At 41.1% G+C, this 21,160-nt stretch overlaps 1 protein-coding gene across 1 annotated transcript; it reads left to right on the top strand.

Annotated features, from left to right (window-relative positions):
- Positions 1-16,025: 16,025 nt before the first annotated feature.
- dusp26 (dual specificity phosphatase 26) lies at positions 16,026-21,004 on the top strand. The gene is made up of 4 exons (XM_077243656.1): positions 16,026-16,460; positions 16,974-17,173; positions 17,263-17,474; positions 17,931-21,004. The coding sequence occupies exons 2-4, from the start codon at positions 16,995-16,997 to the stop codon at positions 18,131-18,133; spliced, it is 594 nt and encodes a 197-aa protein (XP_077099771.1). The 5' UTR covers positions 16,026-16,460; positions 16,974-16,994; the 3' UTR covers positions 18,134-21,004.
- The last annotated feature ends 156 nt before the right edge of the window (positions 21,005-21,160 follow it).

The raw sequence follows: 21,160 nt of genomic DNA, 5'->3' as shown, positions 1-21,160 counted from the left end.
AACCCTGCCGCACTACTTCGGCTCTCGCTGGTCGCGCCTACGCCGCCGCCGGCCAAGCTGCGTCAGCGCTTCACTCAATGGCGGTACTTCAAGTGTTCCAAGCCAAGCTTCTCCGCTCCCTGGACGAGTCTGGCCCCGAAGCCTTCAAGGACCTACGCAGCGCGACTGACATAGCCCTGCGAGCCACGAAGGCCACCGCCCAGTCTATTGGCCGCACCATGGCTAATTTGACTGTTCTCGAGCGCCATTTGTGGCTGACTCTGACGGAGATGAAGGACGCGCATAAGGCCCCGTTTCTCAACGCGCCTATCTCCACCAGCGGGCTGTTTGGACCGGCAGTTAAAGGTTTGGCCGAACGCTTCACTGAGGCCCAGAACGCTTCACAAGCTATGCGCCATTTCCTGCCTAAACGCTCCAGCTCATCGCAGAGCAGACAGAGGCCGCCACAGCCGCAGCGGGCTAGAGCAGCCCCCACTGCCTCTCAGCCCGCGCCTCAGACTGACGCTCGACGCCGCTCGCGCTCCCACAACCGCAAGCCGCCTCCTGAATGACGGGGTCCTCGGCCCAAGATTGTGCTGAACCCTGAGCCTCGAAAGCCTTCCTAGCCACAGGAATGAGAAGAGAGAGTGCGTGTCTTGCAAAAGCCGGACCACTCTCTCTGCAAAATCTCAAACATTACCCAGTCCCCGTACAGGCGGCTGGAAATGTCTATACAGCAGTCAATGGGCCAGTCACAGAGCTCGCTCACCTGCAAACAAACGCCGTTTTTTTTTTACGGCGACACAGAAAACAAAAAAAGAGTCTTTTTCTGCCTGTGTCACTAAGGGTTCACATGTCCACAAAGTGTGCATTCCCAGATACTGTCAAAACAGTGCCAAATTCATTCCTCAGGCTCCACGCCCCATGAATGTAGATCACGTGCCTACGGTCATGTACGCACCTCTACACACAAGCACTGTTCACACAGTTATGAATTCATCCCCAGTAAAAGCGGGAAACATTATAAAAGTGACGCGTGTGCCTACCACTGTCAATGTACCCCCACTTATAAACACTGTCCCTACAGTGTCAAACGCAACCCCAGCTCAGGCTGTTGTAATCACACACGCGCCCATTCACTCAACTGCTCAGCGCGCGCCCGGGCCTCTGAGAGCTACGAGCTTAGGCGTTTTACTGGCCGGGTCCCTACGTCACAGCGGCCCGCCCCTAGCCTGTATTCAGCCCATATCTGTACATGCAGCGGCATGGGAAAACATTCCAGATATGCCGAAATGGGTGTTGAATATAATAAACCACGGATACTCGCTCCAGTTCGCTCGCAGACCACCACGTTTTACGACTGTGGTCGAGACGAAAGTGAGAAAGGAGTGTTCGCATGTTCTACGCACCGAGGTGCGCAAATTAATAGAAAAGGGCGCTGTGGAAACTGTTTCCCCCTCTATGAGCAGGTTTTTAAAGCCGCTATTTTCTCGTCCCGAAAAAGGATGGCGGTCTCCGCCCCATCCTAGATCTCAGACACCTGAACAAAGCACTAATGATTCGCTCTTTCAGAATGTTAACAACCAAACATATCCTCGCGCAAGTACGCCCAGGAGATTACTTTCGTTTACTTTCACATTCCAATAGCGCCTCATCACAGGCCTTTTCTGAGATTCGCTTTCGAGGGACAGTCTTACCAGTACACAGTACTTCCGTTCGGCCTGTCCCTGGTTCCCCGTACATTCACGAAATGTATGGATGCAACACTTTCCCCCTTGAGACGAAGGGGAGTGCGAATACTGAATTATCTCGACGATTGGCTGGTCCTAGCACAATCAGAGAGTCAGTTAATAACACACAGATCTTGGATTATCAGCCATCTAGAAGGCCTGGGTCTAAGAATCAATTTTGCAAAAAGTATACTATCTCCCAGCCAGAAGATTTCTTTCCTGGGAATAGTTCTAGACTCGATGCAAATGACAGCTCGTCTCTCATCAGAGCGCGCGCTCACCATCCGGAGCCTTGCAACATCATTCAGGGCGGGCGCGCGCGCCCCCGTCAAGCGGTTTCAGAGGATGCTGGGTCTCATGGCCTCAGCATCGGCCGTACTCCAGCTAGGATTGTTGCATATGCGTCCTCTCCAACGCTGGCTCAAGAGCCGCGTCCCTGCTCACGCGTGGCGTTCGGGCCACCATTTAATCAGAGCGAACCACGGCTGTATAAAAGCCCTGAGGCACTGGAAAGCCGCCGACTGGTACCAGTCAGACGTGAGTCTGGGTGTGAACACAAGGAGAAAGATGATCACAACAGATGCCCCCAAAATAGGTTGGGGGGCCCTTTACGAGGGTAGGCCTGTCTCCGGCCTTTGGTCAAACCCGGAGAAGCGCCTACACATAAACTGTCTGGAGATGAAAGCGGTCGCTTTGGCTCTCAAAGCCCTGCTTCCACATCTAAAAAACGAACACGTCCTGGTCTGAACGGACAACATGACGGTAGTGTCGTACATAAATCGCCAGGGTGGACTCAGGTCGAGCCCCATGCATTCAATGGCCAGGAGACTCATCTTATGGTCCCAGCACAACTTACGCTCGCTGAGAGCAGCGCATGTGCCAGGCGCGCTGAACCAAGGGGCAGACATGCTATCCAGAGACAAGATTCTCCCAGGAGAATGGGCTCTCAACCCGCTGAGGATTCAGTGGTTATGGAAAATCTTTGGCGAGGCGGAGGTCGACCTCTTCTCCTCCAAGGAGAATGCACACTGCTCTCTTTTCTTCACGAAAAGCACGGACGCGCTCGCCCAAAGCTGGCCGAGCCGCCCCTTATATGCTTTTCCGCCGATCGCGATGCTGCCACAGGTCATCAGTCGGGTCAGAGAGGAGAAAAACGCAGTGCTCCTGATAGCCCCACTCTGGAAGAACCAAACATGGTTTCCAGAATTGATGCAAATGCAATCTGCACCACGGCCGATTCCACTGAGGCCAGACCTCCTCAGTCAGGCCAGCGGGATGATATTTCATCCCCGCCCCGATCTGTGGGCCCTTCATGCATGGCTCCTCAACGGGTTCCCAGGAACCTCACGAGTGGAGCGCTAAAAACCATCGCTGAGGCGCGGGCGCCCTCCATGAGACGCTTATGCCCATAAATGGAAAGTGTTCAGTGACTGGTGTAACGCCGAGGGCCTGAACCCTGAAACATGCGAGATTATGAACGTACTCGCTTTTCTACAAGGGCTTCTGGAGGCGGGCCGCTCCCCCTCCACACTCAAAGTATATGTGGCGGCCATCACAGCGTCACACGACCCTGTGATGGAACGTCCATTGGGAAAGAACAACCTAATTATTCGTTTCCTAAGGGGCGCTAGGAGGATGAACCCTTCACGCCCCACCTCAGTGCCGATTTGGGACCTAGCTACTGTCCTAGACGCTCTTAAAGGGCCCTTGTTCGAACCACTCCGAACCGTGCACCTTAAGCTGCTCTCGCTCAAAACTGCGCTCTTGCTGGCACTCGCCTCGGTCAAGAGAGTGGGCGATTTGCACGGGCTTTCGGCAAGCGCTGCCTGCTTGGAATTCGGACCTAACGACTGCAGGGTCGTCCTTAGGCCAAAACATGGGTACATTCCTAAAGTGCTCACCACTCCCTTCAGAGCCCAGGTTATCTCCCTAACTGCGCTATCGTCTCCAGCAGACGAACACGACGCTAACCTGCTCTGCCCCGTTAGGGCTCTCAGAGTGTATTTGGAGCGTTCTGCCCTATTCAGACAGACAGAACAACTGTTTGTATGCTTTGGCGGCCGTACGAAGGGTTCCGCCGTTTCAAAGCAGAGAATCTCTCACTGGATAGTTGAGGCTATAGGTTGGTCGCGCATTCAGAGTCGCCCCGTCATTGGTTCGAGCAAGTTGCCGCAGCACAGCCAAGGACCGAGCTCCTTCGCTCATTGCTGTCTGCTGTGCAGCTGCAATGCGTTTTACATAAAGACTTCAATATTCTCGAGAAAAGGAGTTTTCCCATAGCGTAAGCTAATTACGCAATACTCGTTCCCTCCTCTCAGGGAACCGAGGTTACGTTAGTAACCGAGTCGTTATCTGCATGTCTCATCCATGAAGGTGCAACAATGTTGGGGGTTTTGAGAACCAGAAACAAGCTAACTGAGCAAGTTGAACTTTAGCTATAGTGTGTGTACTCTTTATTAATATGCCTGGAGGCAGTAAGTAGCTAATAATAATAAAAAAGATCAAATTCACTCAGTATTCCATCATTCCTAATTCACTACTATCTCAATTACAATTAAGTACAAATTAACTGTATTCAGCTGTGTAGGAAGGCACTAAAACAGTCCAATACATTATTTAAACAAATTTTTATGTTAAAATAATTAAGATTTATATGCCACCCCAGACTGTTTGCTGGCTCTTTCCTTGCCACCCCTATGAAAAAATCCTGGCTCCGCCACTGTGTGTAAGACAAACGTGTACCTAAAGAAAACGCACACTGAGTAAACAAAGTTTTGTGAATAGATAAACGGTTGTTCATTATATCGATAAAACAATAACTTTAAAAAACGGTATTACTCTGTAATTTATTCAGTTATATTAAACGTTTAATCAGGAGAAAACCGTATCTCAAAAGCTATAAGCAGCATTAGCATTTTCAAGTAACAGCGTATCGAAATTCTTATATAATAATAGTAGAATAGAAAAGAATAGAATAGAACAATAATAATAATAATAAAATGTACCATTCAGAAACGTTTTGTAAGAGCCGTGGGGAGGTTCTGCTTGACTCTCTCCATTGCCTCTTTCTGGGTCTGATTCTGGCTCAAACTGATACGGCAGTAGGCTATTGACACTATATACATTTGACCGGAGCACGTGCAGCTTTCGCCCGTAAAGGTAATGGGCGTGAAGTTTCCGGACTACGTGCACTACGCAGTTTAGCCAATTACAGCACACCGGCCCAACTAACCAATCTGAGCCCATTGCCTGTTTCTGAGGGAGTGGTTTCATAGAATCAGGAAGTCAACCGGTCGTTCAAATGACAGAGGAGAAAGCGTCTTACAATACAGGTGAAATTTATGAAAAATAAGGTTTTTTTTAAAAAAAACACACACTTAGACATGTTATATTGCACCCCATAAACACAATCATGCAAAGAAAAAAAGCAGTAAACCACCCCTTTAAAACTACTTCATACTTTTTGACTAGGCTTTTTCAGGACAACATCAAACATTTTCTTGACAAACTTTATCTAGTTTTTCTTTTAAATTAATTATGCATGAACACTCCTTGCAGTCTAACAGTGACATTTGTATAGAATATGATTTTAACCATATTACAGAATGTCTGTCATTAAACTGAAATTGATAGAAAAGATACAGATTTTGTTGAAATTTAATTGTTGTTAATAATTACTTGTTCATTAATCATTCTTTATGTAAAAGCAGCAGTATTTTAAAACCATCCACTTTATTAGAATCAAATAAAAAAAGTTAATTTGACGTAAGTGAGGAGATTTCAAAGGCTTCAATTGTTTTCATAGCTGTTTAATGACATCTCTTATCCTTATCCCTAAACACACAAACCATCATTAGTTTTAAAGAAAAGTGTCATATTTTAATTTTAATAGTAAAGACACCAAATTGTTCTTCCAAAGTGTTTTTCAACATGTTTCACTGTTTTAGTATATAGAGCACATTTGATCCTAACAAGTATTACAAATTAAATTATAAATGTGGCTTCCCTTGGACCTTGCTTGCAGGTCAATCTGTAGCTGCATAATGAAGAGACGGTTTAGTGTTGTGGAGTCCCTGGTTGGTTTATTTGAATCCAGAGAAGAGGAAAGACACACGACCCTACAAACAAGTGATGGATGCATAGAAGAAGAAAGATATGCAACCCTAAATACAAGTGATGGATGCTTAGAAGAGGAAAGAGATGCGACCCTACATTCAAGTGATGGATGCATAGAAGAGGAAAAAGATGCGACCCCAGATTCAAGTGATGGATGCATAGAAGAGGAAAAAGATGCGACCCCACATTCAAGTGAAGGATGCATAGAAGAGGAAAAAGATGCGACCCCACATTCAAGTGATGGATGCATAGAAGAGGAAAGAGATGCGACCCTACATTCAAGTGATGGATGGATGGAAGAGGAAAGATACCTAGAAGGAGAAGCTGAGCCAGAGGAGGAGCTCTTCGATCAAGCTTCTGAAACAGAGGACAATACAGAATTCGACCCAGACTACCATTCTACTGATGGAGAAGAGGAAGAGGACCCTCCTGAGGTGGAGGACGCTTACATTTCCAAAAACGGGAACATATTGTGGACTTCAACAACTCCTTCAGAGAGACGAGGGAGATTACCATCTCATCGTGTCATCAAAATGACCCCTGGACCAACCAGGTTTACATGTTCCAATGCCAAAGACATAAAATCAACATTTGAATTGTTTTTCCCAGATGACATTAAAAAGATTTTGATTGAAATGTCCAATTTAGAGGGGAAACGTGTTTTTGGTAAAGCCTGGAAGAACCTGGACTGGACGGACTTACAGGCCTATTTCGGTCTGTTGATTCTGGCGGGTGTGTATCGATCTCACAATGAGGCTTTGAGTAGCTTATGGAACAGTGTGTCGGGAAGGGCAATTTTTCGTGCTACCATGCCTATGAAAACTTTTTCCATTATGTCAAGGATCCTCTGCTTTTGTAGAAGGGTTCCAGGGCCTGCCCGACAGAAAGATGACAAGCTGGCACCAGTAAGGGACATCTGGGAAAAATGGGTCAAACTCCTGCCCCGCTTGTACAATCCAGGCCCGAGCATCACTGTGGACGAGTGCCTGGTTCCTTTCAGAGGTCGCTGTCCCTTCAAACAATACATGCCGAGTAAACCAAGCAAGTATGGAATTAAAATCTGGGCGGCGTGCGATTCCAGCTCGAGCTACGCATGGAACATGCAGATCTACACAGGCAAAGCTGCCGACAGAAAGCCAGAAAAGAACCAGGGAATGCGTGTGGTGTTGGACATGACATCCGGTCTCCAGGGACACACCATTACATGTGACAACTTTTTCACCTCGTATGCCCTCGGTGAGGAGCTCCTACAAAGAAAAATGACCATGATCGGAACAGTCAGATCAAACAAGTCTGAGCTCCCACCTGCGCTCCTGTCAGTCAAAGGCAGGGCTCGACTCTCGTCCATGTTTGCATTCACCGGGACACACGCTCTTGTGTCCTACTGTCCCAGAAAAAATAAAAACGTGCTTTTGATGAGCACATTACATAGAGATGCAGCAATAAGCAGTAAAGACCACAAGAAGCCGGAAATAATCCTAGACTACAACAAGACCAAAGGTGGAGTTGACACCCTTGACAAGGTATTTTACTACTTTGCATTATTTATATGTTATTGGCATGAAATTAAAATCAACCCTATCTATTTTCTAAATGTATATAATAGATCTTATTGTGAACAATTCATCTGTGCATATGTTTTCTTTTTCAAAATTCTGTTAAACCTGGATGAACACGATAGAGTTGATATGTTACTACTTCCATCTTAATCACAACTTTTAGGGCAAATGGCATGTATGAAGTGACCTGAATTGTCAGCTGATGACTAAAGCTTTTGTGTTTTTTGCTTTTCATTTAACTTCCAGCTAGTTGCCACATACACCTGCCAGAGAAAGACAATGCGTTGGCCAATGGTTATTTTCTTTAATATGTTGGATGTCTCCGCCTACAATTCACTTGTGCTCTGGAAAGAAATAGATCCTATGTGGAACAAACAGAAATGCTTCAAAAGGAGACTGTTTCTGGAAGAGCTAGGGGAAGCTCTAGTGACTCCCTTCATGAAAAGACGGCAAGGCATTCCCCGCACGCCAGCCTCTCAGAATATGGTAAATGAAGCACAAGCATGCTCATCAGAAAATGAAGCCTCCCACAAACATGCTCCATACCATAAAGTGATGGAAGCACGTGCCTGCGCTGTTGAAGTCAAAGAAACCGGCCCATCACCAGTCTCAACCCCCTCTAAGAGGAAAAGATGTCAGGTCTGTGAATCAAAGTTGAGCAAAAAAACCAACATGACGTGCAGTAAATGCAACATGTACATTTGCAAGTCACACGCTGTTATAACTACTTACTGCTACCCATGCAACAAGAGAAAGAAGGTTTAAACCGGATGCGTTACTGCTTATGTCTTGTTTTTTTTAATCAGTTTTTATGACAAATTATTTTCTTGCTATTCTCTTTAGTAATGTTTTTGCTAATCTTGATTATTTAATCTGTTTTCTTGAGATTTTTATTTGTTTACTTCATTAGAGTTAATAAATGTTGATGCTTGATGTTTTAAATAAATGATAATATGACAAAATAGTGTACTCTACGTCTTTTCATTCATTGCATCACTATTTTGTAACTATTTGTGGCATCACTGCAAAAACTGACACTTCAAAACAAGTGAATATAAACATGATAAACTCAAGAGTAGTAGTTTCTAAGTGTATCATAAGAATATATCCAAATTCAAAACTTGTGTGTCTAGAAATGGAGTTTGTGCGAACATATGGCCCCAGAGAAGGCAACATGCATCACTGAAGCCACCAACCTGTTATAATTGTTATTTCATGTCACTGTCAGTTTTTTCAGCAGGTGTTTTCAACTACATTTTTCTATTGTCAGTTTAATGGAGCGTTTGTATCAAAAAAATTATTTCATTTTATTTGAAAATGAATGGTGTAATTTTAGAGGTAAGTTAAGTCTAAATACCATAGAACTTTCAAAAGAAACGAACAAGTTAACTGATATTACTTTTTTTTGTTAAAAAATACTTAGGAGCGGATGTTTGTTTTTTATTAACTTACTAGCTGGAATTTGTAGCTATAAATGTGTATTGCAACCAATGTTTCTGATGATAGTAACGGTGCTTTAAACTACTTCTGTATTCTGAACCTGCAACCTGTGGATTTCGCATGCAATTCCTCAACAATAAATAAGTAAAAGATTATCAAGTAGTTATTTGCATGCATATGTAACCCGAAAAAAAAAAAGAAAAAAAATGCATATGTAACCCCGGGTTTACTCGCACAGCGACTACTAGCTGGCCTCCGTTACACACATGCATAAGTGTTTTCATTATTATTGTTTAATGGAATAATCCAATATTAACCCCCCAATTTATATCGGGAGGAAAACAGTCCATGATGCTATTTATTGCAAAGTTCCAGACAGATTACAACATTGTCGTCTAAAATTTCACTAATTATTTCATTGAACATTCGGGAAGCATCGAAAATATGCTTCATATTCCGTTGTGTGCCACATCTGCATGACTGTGCATGTGCATCACCAGAGGGCGCGTGCTACTGCTCCATTACAGTGTCAATAATATGGTCATATATGCAATTTCAGCACCCCTGAATTCAAGGAAACATTATAGATATTAAGGTAACCCGCACATGGACGTTTCCGTCTAAATGCAGCGCTGGTGTTCGTGCTAATGTCATGCATCTGTCCCTCACGCAGATTCTGCTTCTGAAATACACGGGAATAACAGGAAGGATTCCATAAAGGATTTGTGTGCAATCCAAAACATCTCGTGTAGATAAGGTAAGATGCACACAAAGCCTGATTTGAATTTAAGCATCAAAAAAAACTCACAGATATGTAATCTTTGGCTTTATTTTTATTTTTCAAATGTCATGGCGCGTTTTATCGTTTTTTACACACAAAGGTGTAAAGATCTCCTGTGGATGGATTTGTTCACATTCCAGCTGCTGCCATTTTGTTTATTGTTTTAACCCCCCGGTTCTGTTCGGTCATTTTAAGCACATTTTAATTTTGAGCACACTTAACATGGACTAGATTCGATAAGGGGTTAATTAAAAAGTCAAAATTTGATCGACCATAATACGTCGGACTAAAACAGAGCAATTATTAAATACATTGTCAAATAAAATCAACTAATCATTCAAGCACACTGCAGAACACTCACAAAACTGAATGATGATATAAGACATGACATTGTTGTTGTTATATTAATTTGTCAATAAAAATCGGATTTATTCAAGGGGCGTTCACTGCAGAACCACATGACATCCAGCTCCACCTCTCTGGACGTCATAGGTTGAGGGATAGAGTTATGGTGGGGTTAAGGTGTGGTTAGACCTAGCTCCACCCATTATATCCAGATAGGGGGAGCTGGACTTCACATTCCACCCATGACTGCAGTGGGCAGCCTCTAGATTTATTGGGCATAAATTAGGAGTAGAACAGTGTTGCCAAAGCAATATATATACACACCTATTTTTTTACAGTCTATGATACACACACACAATGTCAAATGCGGGTGGATTTCAGCAGTGGCGTGTAACACAGTCACTCCCTACTAGCCACTTTAACGGGTTTAATTTTGTAAATATTGCATGTATTTAAATTTTTTTAAATGTATTCTTTTACAAAGGCATCTGAAATAATAACCTAAGTGCAATGTAGTGTTGTCAGAAATATACATTTTTCGAGACATCAATACTAAAATATCTGAAACGGTTCCATACTCATTTTCCGGAGAATATATATACGATATCAGTGCGCTTTCTCTCTCTTTTATCTCTCCAACAGCGAGTGACGCACAAACCCGCCTCTCCTTAATTTTTTCCAGATGAATATTGTTGGTGTTACAGGACTTCAATTTCGGAATGGGATTGCTCGCATTGCGTATATTACTCATTCCTACAGATTTTGTGCTCACACCCAAAGTACACGCACAAAAAGCCGCCTGTCAGTAATGAATTTTGATATTTTTCGCTATTGCACCTAAACAGTCAAATACACACAAAATAATGTCTTGGCAAGTATTCACGTAAACACAGCCAGTTATGTTTTAAGTGAACGTAAACAGTTGAGAAAGAAAATGCATGTGTAACAGTATAATGGATCCGAGCATCAGGTCTTAGTGACAGCAGCCTAATTATGCTGCTGCCAAATTATGAGATTATATTAAAAATATCTATATGGCAGTTTTTTTTCCCATGGTGTTGATGTCAAAATTGTGGCCAGTGAAAATGCGTGTGAGTAGCTAGTAAATTTTGAAAACCCCCAGCCACAGTGGCTAGAGATCAAAAAAGTTAATGTCAAACCCATATAGTTTTAGTGATGCCATGCTGGCGCATGTTAAAATGTCTGTAACGGCAAGGCAGCCTCAGTTTTTAGATCCAGCAGCACAAACCAAAACTACGATGGGAATCGCTCATTGGCTGAGAACATTTGTGACATTTTGTTCCTGGCTGAAATGTTAATAGGAGTGTTTGACTTTGGCTGGATTTAATCGATCGGTGAGATTTGCCCCTTGCAGTGATGGGAAGTCCGGATCATTTTACTCACTCGGATCTTTGAATCTCGCTCCGCAAAATGAAAGAAGTCATTTCGTTCATTTCAGCAGAATATAATTAAAATGTTACATGTTAATAGCCAAATTTCACAACACATCTACTTACGCAAATGTTGATCACATTTTGAATGAGAGAAAACTATAATGTAGCCAAGGCCAAATTATGAGAAACAGAAACGATTAATTCATTGCTTAGCTGGGTCTTCTGTTAGTTCACCTCACCTCCCAATACGAGTCGTTTGTTCTTTTGTGACGTAGGCTGAAGCTATGCAGTCTGTAACGGAAACAGAAATTATTAGTTCACCCCCCGGGTCTTTCTTGTACAGAACCTATAGGATGTTGCGCTTGTGCGGTCAACACAAAATGAGCAAATCACTCTCTGAGACAACTCGCTGTCATATTAAAGATTTTGTTAAAAATTAACTAATCGTGAATGATTGACCCATCACTAGCTGCTTGCAGTCTGGGAAGAAATTGAGAAAGGAGACGTAAAGTTGGACATTTTCCATGTTCCTCTGTCCCCATTGAGCTCTTTGCGTACGAATGCAAAGTTTCTCGGGGAATGCAGAACATTTGAGAGAGAACGCAAAAGCATTGACCATTTTTTGTCCATCTTATATTTTTTTCCTTCACCATGTCCCTTTAGGGGCTTCGTACTCTCGTGGTACTTTGATGTCATACATCACAGTGAACAAAAATTGCATGCACTGTTTAAAATCAGATGCCGATTTGGCTGCACAGCCCTGCATGAAGTCAAACACACCTAATTCTTTATCTCTAATTTAACATTTCAAAATTCCCCACCGCCATTTTGAAGTGCATTCAACTTTGTGAAGTGGACAAGGGAAGTTTATTTGGACAGACCCTCGACCCCGCGATTTTGACTGATGGAGCGAGTCTACTCCATATATACACTTCAGGCAGATCCAAAGGCCGCAATGCACCACAAAACTGACACTTAATTTACCCCCACCCGACACAACTCTAGTGTATTGATATTGGAGTTATTTTGACGGGTTTTCAAAGGTTCCACCAGTAGTGGGCACTCATGCAACGCAAGTAATGACGTACATCTTAGTGAAGGTGATGGAGGGAAGTTAGTGAGGGAAGGGCATAAAAAAAACTGGACTTAAACGCAGCCTAAGAGTGAACCGGGCCAGATGGGCCGAGACCCTAAAGATATATTCTAACCATCACACAAACCTAGTCACATCACTAGCTTTAAAAATAAGCATTATCTGTCCCATTTTAAGAGCTTATAATTTGAATAAGGACACACAATAAAATGTACTCCCAATGTGGTTTTAATACAAGTTTTACTGTAGTATTACAGGACATTTTACCCTAACAAGTATAACAAATAAGGTTATAAATGGGGCTTCCTTGGACCTTGCTTGCAGTTCTTTCTGAAGCTGCACAAAAGATGGTTTAAGAGGAAGAGACGGAATGGAGAGACGGTTTAATGTTGTGGAGGCCCTGGTCGAGTTACTTGATTCTAGTGAAGAGGAAACCGATGCGATACTACATATGACAAGTGATGGATGGATGGAAGGGGAAAGGGATGCGACCCCACATTCAAGTGATGGATGGATGGAAGAGGACAGATACCTAGAAGGAGAAGCTGAGCCAGAGGAGGAGCTCTTCGATCAAGCTTCTGAAACAGAGGACAATACTGAATTCGACCCAGACTACCATTCTACTGATGGAGAAGAGGAAGAGGACCCTCCTGAGGTGGAGGACGCTTACCAGTCCAAAAACGGGAACATATTGTGGACTTCAACAACTACTTCAGAGAGACGAGGGAGATTACCATCTCATCGTGTCATCAAAATGACCCCTGGACCAACCAGGTTTACATGTTCCAATGCCAAAGACATAAAATCAACATTTGAATTGTTTTTCCCAAATGACATTAAAAAGATTTAGATTGAAATGTCCAATTTAGAGGGGAAACGTGTTTTTGGTAAAGCCTGGAAGAACCTGGACTGGACGGACTTACAGGCCTATTTCGGTCTGTTGATTCTGGCGGGTGTGTATCGATCTCACAATGAGGCTTTGCGTAGCTTATGGAACGGTGTGTCGGGAAGGGCAATTTTTCGTGCTACCATGCCTATGAAAACTTTTACCATTATGTCAAGGATCCTCTGCTTTTGTAGAAGGGTTCCAGGGCCTGACCGACAGAAAGATGACAAGCTGGCACCAGTAAGGGACATCTGGGAAAATTGGGTCAGACTCCTGCCCCGCTTGTACAATCCAGGCCCGAGCATCACTGTGGACGAGTGCCTGGTTCCTTTCAGAGGTCGCTGTCCCTTCAAACAATACATGCCGAGTAAACCAAGCAAGTATGGAATTAAAATCTGGGCGGCGTGCGATTCCAGCTCGAGCTACGCATGGAACATGCAGATCTACACAGGCAAAGCTGCCGACAGAAAGCCAGAAAAGAACCAGGGAATGCGTGTGGTGTTGGACATGACATCCGGTCTCCAGGGACACACCATTACATGTGACAACTTTTTCACCTCGTATGCCCTCGGTGAGGAGCTCCTACAAAGAAAAATGACCATGATCGGAACAGTCAGATCAAACAAGTCTGAGCTCCCACCTGCGCTCCTGTCAGTCAAAGGCAGGGCTCGACTCTCGTCCATTTTCGCATTCACCAAGTTTTTGATTGTTGGCCCATGGTGATTTTTTTAGCATGTTGAATGTCTCCGCCTACGATTCATTTGTGCTGTGGATGGAAATAAATCCTACATGGGAAGAAATTATGAGAAACAAAAGGAGACTGTTTCTGGAAGAGCTAGGTGAAGCTCTGGTGACTCCCTTCATGAAAAGACGACAAGGCATTCCGCGCACGCCAGCCTCTCAGAATATGGTAAATGAAGCACAAGAATGCTGATCTGGAAACAAGCCTCCCCCTCGCTAGTCTCAACCTCCTCCAAGAGGAAAATATGTCAGGTCTGCGAATCAAAGGAGGACACAAAAACCAACATGACGTGCAGTAAATATAACATGTATATTTGCAAGTCACACGCTGTTATAACTACTTACTGCTACCCATGCAAAGAGAAAGAAAGTTTAAACAGGATTTGTCACTGCTTATGTGTTGTTTTTTTACTCTGTTTTTATGACAAATTCTGTTCTTGCTATTCTCTTTAATAATTTGTTTGCTAATCTTCTGATTATTGCTCCTGTTTTCTTGACATTTTTACTAGTTTGCCTCAATAAAGTTACTGAATGTTGATGTTTAAATAAACAATACACTACAAAACAATGTGTACTTTACGTCTTTTCATTGCAACAATATTTGTAACCATAATGTGTGATTACTGCAAAAATTGACACTTGATCATTTAGTTATCGAATGTTGATGTTTTAAATAAAGATAGGATACAAAATAATGCATACTTTAGTCTTTTCTCTGTAACACTCTTTGTAACCATAATAGGCTATGGCATGACTGCAAAAACAAGTGGATTTTAAAATTATTCAACAAATATTAGTATTTCTAAGCAAGTATATATCAAAATTCATAACTTGTATCTAGAAATGAAAATTTGTAAGAATATTGGGTTCCAGAGATCTAGACCAACATATGTGGATGACTAACTGGTTACAATTTTTATTTTTGTTGAGAAATTTTTAATTTTTTCTTAATGAATGTAGTAAAAGTCGTATAAAAATATTATAGATATTAATAATTTAGAGATTAGTTAGGTCTAAATGCCATACAAATTTTAGTGACTTTCTTTTAAAAATATATGTATGTATAATGTGTGTGTGTATATATATATATATATATGTATATATGTATGTGTGTGTGTATATATATATATAAATAAAATAAATTACTATATATTTATAAATTAATTTACTCACCCTTGTATTGTTCTAATGTCGTACAATCTTTCTCAGATCACAAAAGGAAAATTTGTTTAATGTCCTGCAAGCGCTCTTCCATAATGACAGTGAACAGTGACTAACTTTTTACAATAAAAAAAAAGATGCAAAACTATCACAAAATGACTGATAAGTGCAGTATTTTCCAACTGTAAGGAAATCCCTAAAAGTATACGTGTACTTTCTTCTCTCAGGTGAATTTTTCCAGACCAGAGCTCCGGCTGTCAGATGACATTTGACAGGTGTGAATCTGTGATGTGAACTCGCTTTGTTGTTGCGACAACCAGAACACAAGAGAGATATTCACCTCAGAGAACAAATTACGTGTATAATTAATTATCCAGGAGCCGGGTGTTGCGTTTTGATTAAATCTTAATTTGAATGGTTTTAAACTGCTTTGCTAATACATTCTCACCATGAAAGCGCATAAACAGCCACAGTCAGTATTTTCACTAAATGATCAATTATATTTCGGTTTGTTTTTCACAAAACCCTATCGTATGACCTCAGAACAAGGGAATACATAAATAAAATAAATAGAGAGAGAGAGAATAATCCACAGTACAAAAATAAAACAATTCAAATATTACAAAATATGATGTTAACAAGTGACAACAGCAGTTAATTTTAATTAAGAGTCCATAAAGTTTTAAAGTCAATATGAAATCAAAATTGACTATTCTTATTTTTTTATGGAATATTGCACTATTTACTGTAAGTTATATATATATAAGTTATAATCTTTAATCAGAATAACTTTCCCTCCCTCTTGCAGCGTCATCTCTTCTCTTCTCTGATGACAAGGGCGGGGCAACCTGTCACTCACATGAGATCGACCAATAGCAAACCACAACAATCCAATCAATCTCTATGAACAAAATCAAGTCCCACCCTACATTTTTTCTTGTTCCAGAAGAAAAAACTTGGATATACGTCACAATAGGGAAGAAAAGACTATCACAACTTCCGTTTCATGGCGTTTTTGATAGACCCCCAAAAGTGTGCCATGGGTTTGGTGAGGGTTAATTAAGAATGAATGGGGAATAGTCATGTGAGAGGAGGCAGTGCCTCCATCATCAAGCTATGATTGGTCAATTACTAAATCCCACCTTGCATTTTAGTGTGTGTGCCACATCCACTAGTATCTGCCAAACTGGTCAGAATGAATAAGAAATGGTCTTAATGGGAAGAGTAATAAAAAAGTAAGTAAACAACTTACTTGGATTTCACCGCTTTGTCACATTACATTAAAACTTGAAATGACTTGAAATGGCTTGAAATGTGATCTGTGAGGTTTTTATGTTGTGCGCAGTCCGTTTTGTGAAATTCATCCTCGTGTCTATGCCCATTATGACGTCTGCAGTGTTGACGATTAAAAACAGCTAAATATCAGTTAACGAAACTACATGAAATATGAAAAATGAAAAACTTTTTAGTTATTATTTTGGAATAAATGTAAAAATGTTTTAAAATGCTTAATCTTCATAAGAAATGTACTTTGTTTTAATAAAAAAGAAAATGTATGACATTCTTAATGTAAAAATAAAAAATGTTGTTTTCTTGATAGTCTATTTAACCTAAAAATGTGTCAACTTTACAACAACAGTAGGGTGGGTAATTTGGGGGTGAACTGTCCCTTTAATTTGCCTTTAAAAATACTTTTAACATTTAACTGTTACTTTTATTTTGTATATATTTTGTATGTTATTTTATAGCTTGACTGGAGGCCAGACCCGATGGCTTTCATGTCCAGACTGTCTCGGTCCCGGAGTAATTCCAGGTCTCCCAGCAGAAAGGACTCGGAGAAGGGTTCTCCTGTACTAACGGTTTCTGAGCTGGAGCGTCTGCTCTACACGGGGAAAACCGCCTGTAATCATGCAGATGAAGTGTGGCCAAGACTCTACATAGGTGACCAGTGAGTAGCCCATCAATACATGTGCTTTTGGTCATTACGTATACAACATATTGAACAGGAGATTACTAAACTTTTAATACTCATTTCAGAGAAATTGCCTCAAACCGCAAAGAACTCATCAAGCTTGGGATCACACACATCCTCAACTGTGCTCAGAACAAATGGAGAGGCGGTGCAGAGCATTACGCTGGCATGAGCATCACGTATCACGGCATTGAAGCCCACGATTCGCCTTCCTTCGACATGAGTGTGAACTTCTACCCAGCGGCCGAGTTCATTCACAGAGCCCTTAGTACCGGAGGTCAGTTCAGAAGCGGCCTCTTTCTTTTTAAACAATTCCCAGACTTAGTATAATAAAAATAAAGGCTAAAAAAACAAACAGCCTTTAAGTTTCATGAAGAACTTTTTTTATTCTTCATTTCTATACTAAATAAATGATGTACTGATTGAGTGTGCATACTTGTACTTGAGTGTGCACTTTTAATTTTCCATTTGCTGTTATGTATAACATATTTGTGCTTATATGCGACTTTTGAATTTATATTTGGACATTCTAAATATTTTTCTTATACGTAATTCTATTTTTTCATTCTATTGTAAATTATGTCATTATGCATTACATTATCAGTATAACAATTTGAGTGAAAGTTGTATTTTTCAGTATTTGATATGTAACTTTAATTACAGATATTCAGTGTAGTCTCAGACTTTTTATCATACATGTGAGAATTATGATGCAGTGTCTTTAATTTTGTAGGAACGGTTCTTGTGCATTGTGCCGTCGGGGTGAGCCGATCTGCTACGCTGGTTCTGGCCTACCTCATGATTCGGCAGAACATGACTTTAGTGGAGGCCATCAAGACCGTGAAGGACCACCGTGGCGTAACACCGAACCGCGGTTTCCTACGTCAGCTCAGCGGTCTGGACAGCATTCTGCGTGCCAGCCGCAATTCAACATAAACTCTCGGGTAGCTTTTGAACTTCAACCTTTCTGGCCCACGCCTTGATCTAATGCGTTGCAGTAAATAAGAGCAGAATGTTTTTACAAACAGTGAGTTTATTCCAGCTGTTCTCCTGCGGTCAATAGAAATGCCTTATTACATCAGGAACTCTAGAAATGTGCGTAATGCCTTATACACTGTTAACCGTTCACATCTGTTCACACGATCACCCACTGAAATGCTGCCATGTTAGAGAATTGACCAACGTGTTTTCCTCAAAGAAAGCAGGAATGCTTAAGAAGCCATTCACGCATGATGTGTTTTTGATATGCAGGGCAGTGCTGCGAATAAAAAAAAAGAAAAGAAGAAAAAAAAGGTGCAGAGAGTCGAACGCTGCGTTTTAACAATGGGTTGTCAGGCGCAAGCCGCTGCAAAAGACCTGAGCGCAACGGGCAAACACATCCGTCGAGCTCCGTGGAAAAGCAGCACAGCGAATAGAAAAAATCAGTGTGAATGGCCCCTAGGCATTCACACAACATTTTTTTGCAGCTAAAAACCAAGAAAAAAATAAAATAAATCAGGTCTACAGACGTTTTTTTAAAAGTTGAAATTCTTTTAACTTGAGTGCCAAACTCGAGAACGCTGTCATGCAAAAAACGCTGCAAAAGACGCCAAATGTTATTGCAATAGTCAAACATGTCAGTCTAGTGTGTTTACATAGAAAAACAATGGAAAAGCAGCGCATTGTAATGCTAAACCACATTCTGTGTGAATGGCCATTAAGCCTGGTCTAAACCTGTTTTATGCTCGTGGCTCGCCACAAAAAAAAAAAAAAAAGAGTTGTTAAAAAGGGTCATTTGACCAGAATTTCAACTTGACAATGTTCTAGGATCAGATTAGAATGTGATCGATTTTTAACCAATGTGCTGGAAACAAATATGGGAAATAAAAACATCTGCCATCTTGAACAGATCTTAAGATATACACTATCGCCATGATTTGTATTAAAAGAGAAAACATAAATATTAAACTTTGGCAACATTTGAGCTACTAACTAACGATACTGCAAATTGTGCAACATGTTCTAAGTTTGCACTTAGACCAAATATAAAAACCATTTGTGACCTTGTGACCACCCATAACAACCTAGTTAGCCACATAGAAATAGCAACCATCCAGAACACTTTTGTAACCACCTAGGTATCCCAACGAACTTTTACATTTTAAAAGTAGTTTTAAAAATGTTTTTTAGAACATCTTGTCGCGTGAGAGACGCTACAAAATGCGCGTACAAACACGTCAGTCTAGCGTGTTTATATAAAAAAACAATGGAAAAGCAGCGCAGTGGGATGCACTTTCTTTGTGAACAGTGCCACAGACCCCACATCAATCACAACAATCTAGTAACCACATAGTATGGCCATAGTAACCACCCAGAACACCCTAACAACCACCTAGCAACACCCTAGTTGCCTAGCGGTACCATAGCAACTTTGGAAGCTTATTTCCGTCACTGAATAAAAAATGAAAAGGTGATTTTTTGGACTTTATAACTCATAATTGATAGAGAAAAAAATTCAGAATTACAAGAAAAAACATAATAAAGTTTATAATGTTAGAATTGCGATATAAACTCGCAACTTACTTTTTTCTCCTCGCAATTTGGGACTTTTTTTTCCTCGCAATTGCGACTTTATATCCCGCAATTCTGACTTTTTGTAATATAAACTTGCAATTGTGAGGAGAAAAAAAAATCTGAATCGTGAGATAAAAGTCTTTTTTTATTCCATGGCAGAAACAAGCTTCCAGGTTGTTCAACCCCTCAGAACAACCTAGTAACAGCTTAGACATCTTAGCAATGCCTTAGTAACTGCCAAGAGCACCCTAGCAACAACCCAAAACAATATACCACATAATATTGCCATAGTGACCATTCAGAACACCCTAACAACCACTCAAATATTTTGACTGCCAAATTGTCACAGGAAGGATGGCTCATATTTTGTCCAGAAGATGTAGTTTCCCCCTGAAATTCAAAAATGTCTTGTTATAGGTGCAGTGTTATAGTTATGATAGGCTATTTGAAAAGTTTGTAAGTATGATCCATCGATTTTGCATTTAAATGCCGGTGTCTCAACTGACTTTTAATGAAGGTAATGTAGCCGATCGCATTCATCACAGTGAGCCAGTACATGTGATGTGACAGATACACTCAGTTACTAAACTCTGGTGACCTGAGCTCAAGTGTACATGTGACTATATGAAATTTGCAGTCAGTTTTGTTACACATTAACTTGTTTGATTTATTGTTGTCTGTATAAATACTACAAAAAAGATGTCATGTGAAGTATTCTACAAGTTTCAAGTTACCCAAGTTGTCTCTTTTAACTTGTTTTGTATGGTATTGTAAAATACGGTAGCTACACAACAAGTGCAAACTTGTTGTACTTACAAATCCAGCAAATCCTCAAGTGCAGTACAAACTGTAGCTGTATGAAATTACAGTGTGCTAGTATTATTGTCATTTCTGTAAATTAGTATTATTGGGGAACGCTGTTTACTGTATTTGTGTATGTGTTGGTCGTCGTAACTTCCAACCACTGCTAAATACTGCCAGGACTGCCAATTCCTTCCACAGTATGTAGAGCTGAACCACACACCAGTTTGTGTCTTAAGAACAAGTATCGATCGTTCAGAGATTCAACTTGTTTTGGACCAAATTTCTGAGTTGAGCGGGAGCGTGCAGCCAGAGACGAAACGAGGAGTTTGTAAAAAATCCTACTCTTGTTATTTTATTTATAATGCATATGAAATCTAATAAACAGCATTTCATTTTTGCAAAGAGTTGCTTTTGTGCTGGATCTGAAATAAAAAAAATTGTTCAAACCTGTTTACACGTAAGTGTTTAAATTATTTTTTTTCTCCAGCAAAGCTGTTATTTATTTCTTTTTTTTACCACAAACTTTGGAACAAAGAGTGTGTATTAGCGCCCGCCCAGTTTTAAAGCACTGTTGGTTCAAGAAGTATTTTTTCCATTAATTTCTCA

This window comes from Siphateles boraxobius, unplaced genomic scaffold (assembly GCF_051911475.1).
Source record: "Siphateles boraxobius isolate OS27281-9 unplaced genomic scaffold, OSU_SipBor_1 25, whole genome shotgun sequence".
Classification (NCBI taxonomy): domain Eukaryota; kingdom Metazoa; phylum Chordata; class Actinopteri; order Cypriniformes; family Leuciscidae; genus Siphateles; species Siphateles boraxobius.
Note: the sequence above shows the minus strand (reverse complement) of the source record. Positions and strands in the feature narration are given on the sequence as shown.

Bases quoted from the DNA above. Each gene is read 5' to 3' on its own strand.
- dusp26 (XM_077243656.1), top strand. From the start codon at position 16,995: ATGGCTTTCATGTCCAGACTGTCTCGGTCCCGGAGTAATTCCAGGTCT. The intron at 17,174-17,262 runs GTGAGTAGCCCA...TACTCATTTCAG, and splicing joins AGACTCTACATAGGTGACCA to AGAAATTGCCTCAAACCGCA. The intron at 17,475-17,930 runs GTCAGTTCAGAA...TTAATTTTGTAG, and splicing joins CAGAGCCCTTAGTACCGGAG to GAACGGTTCTTGTGCATTGT.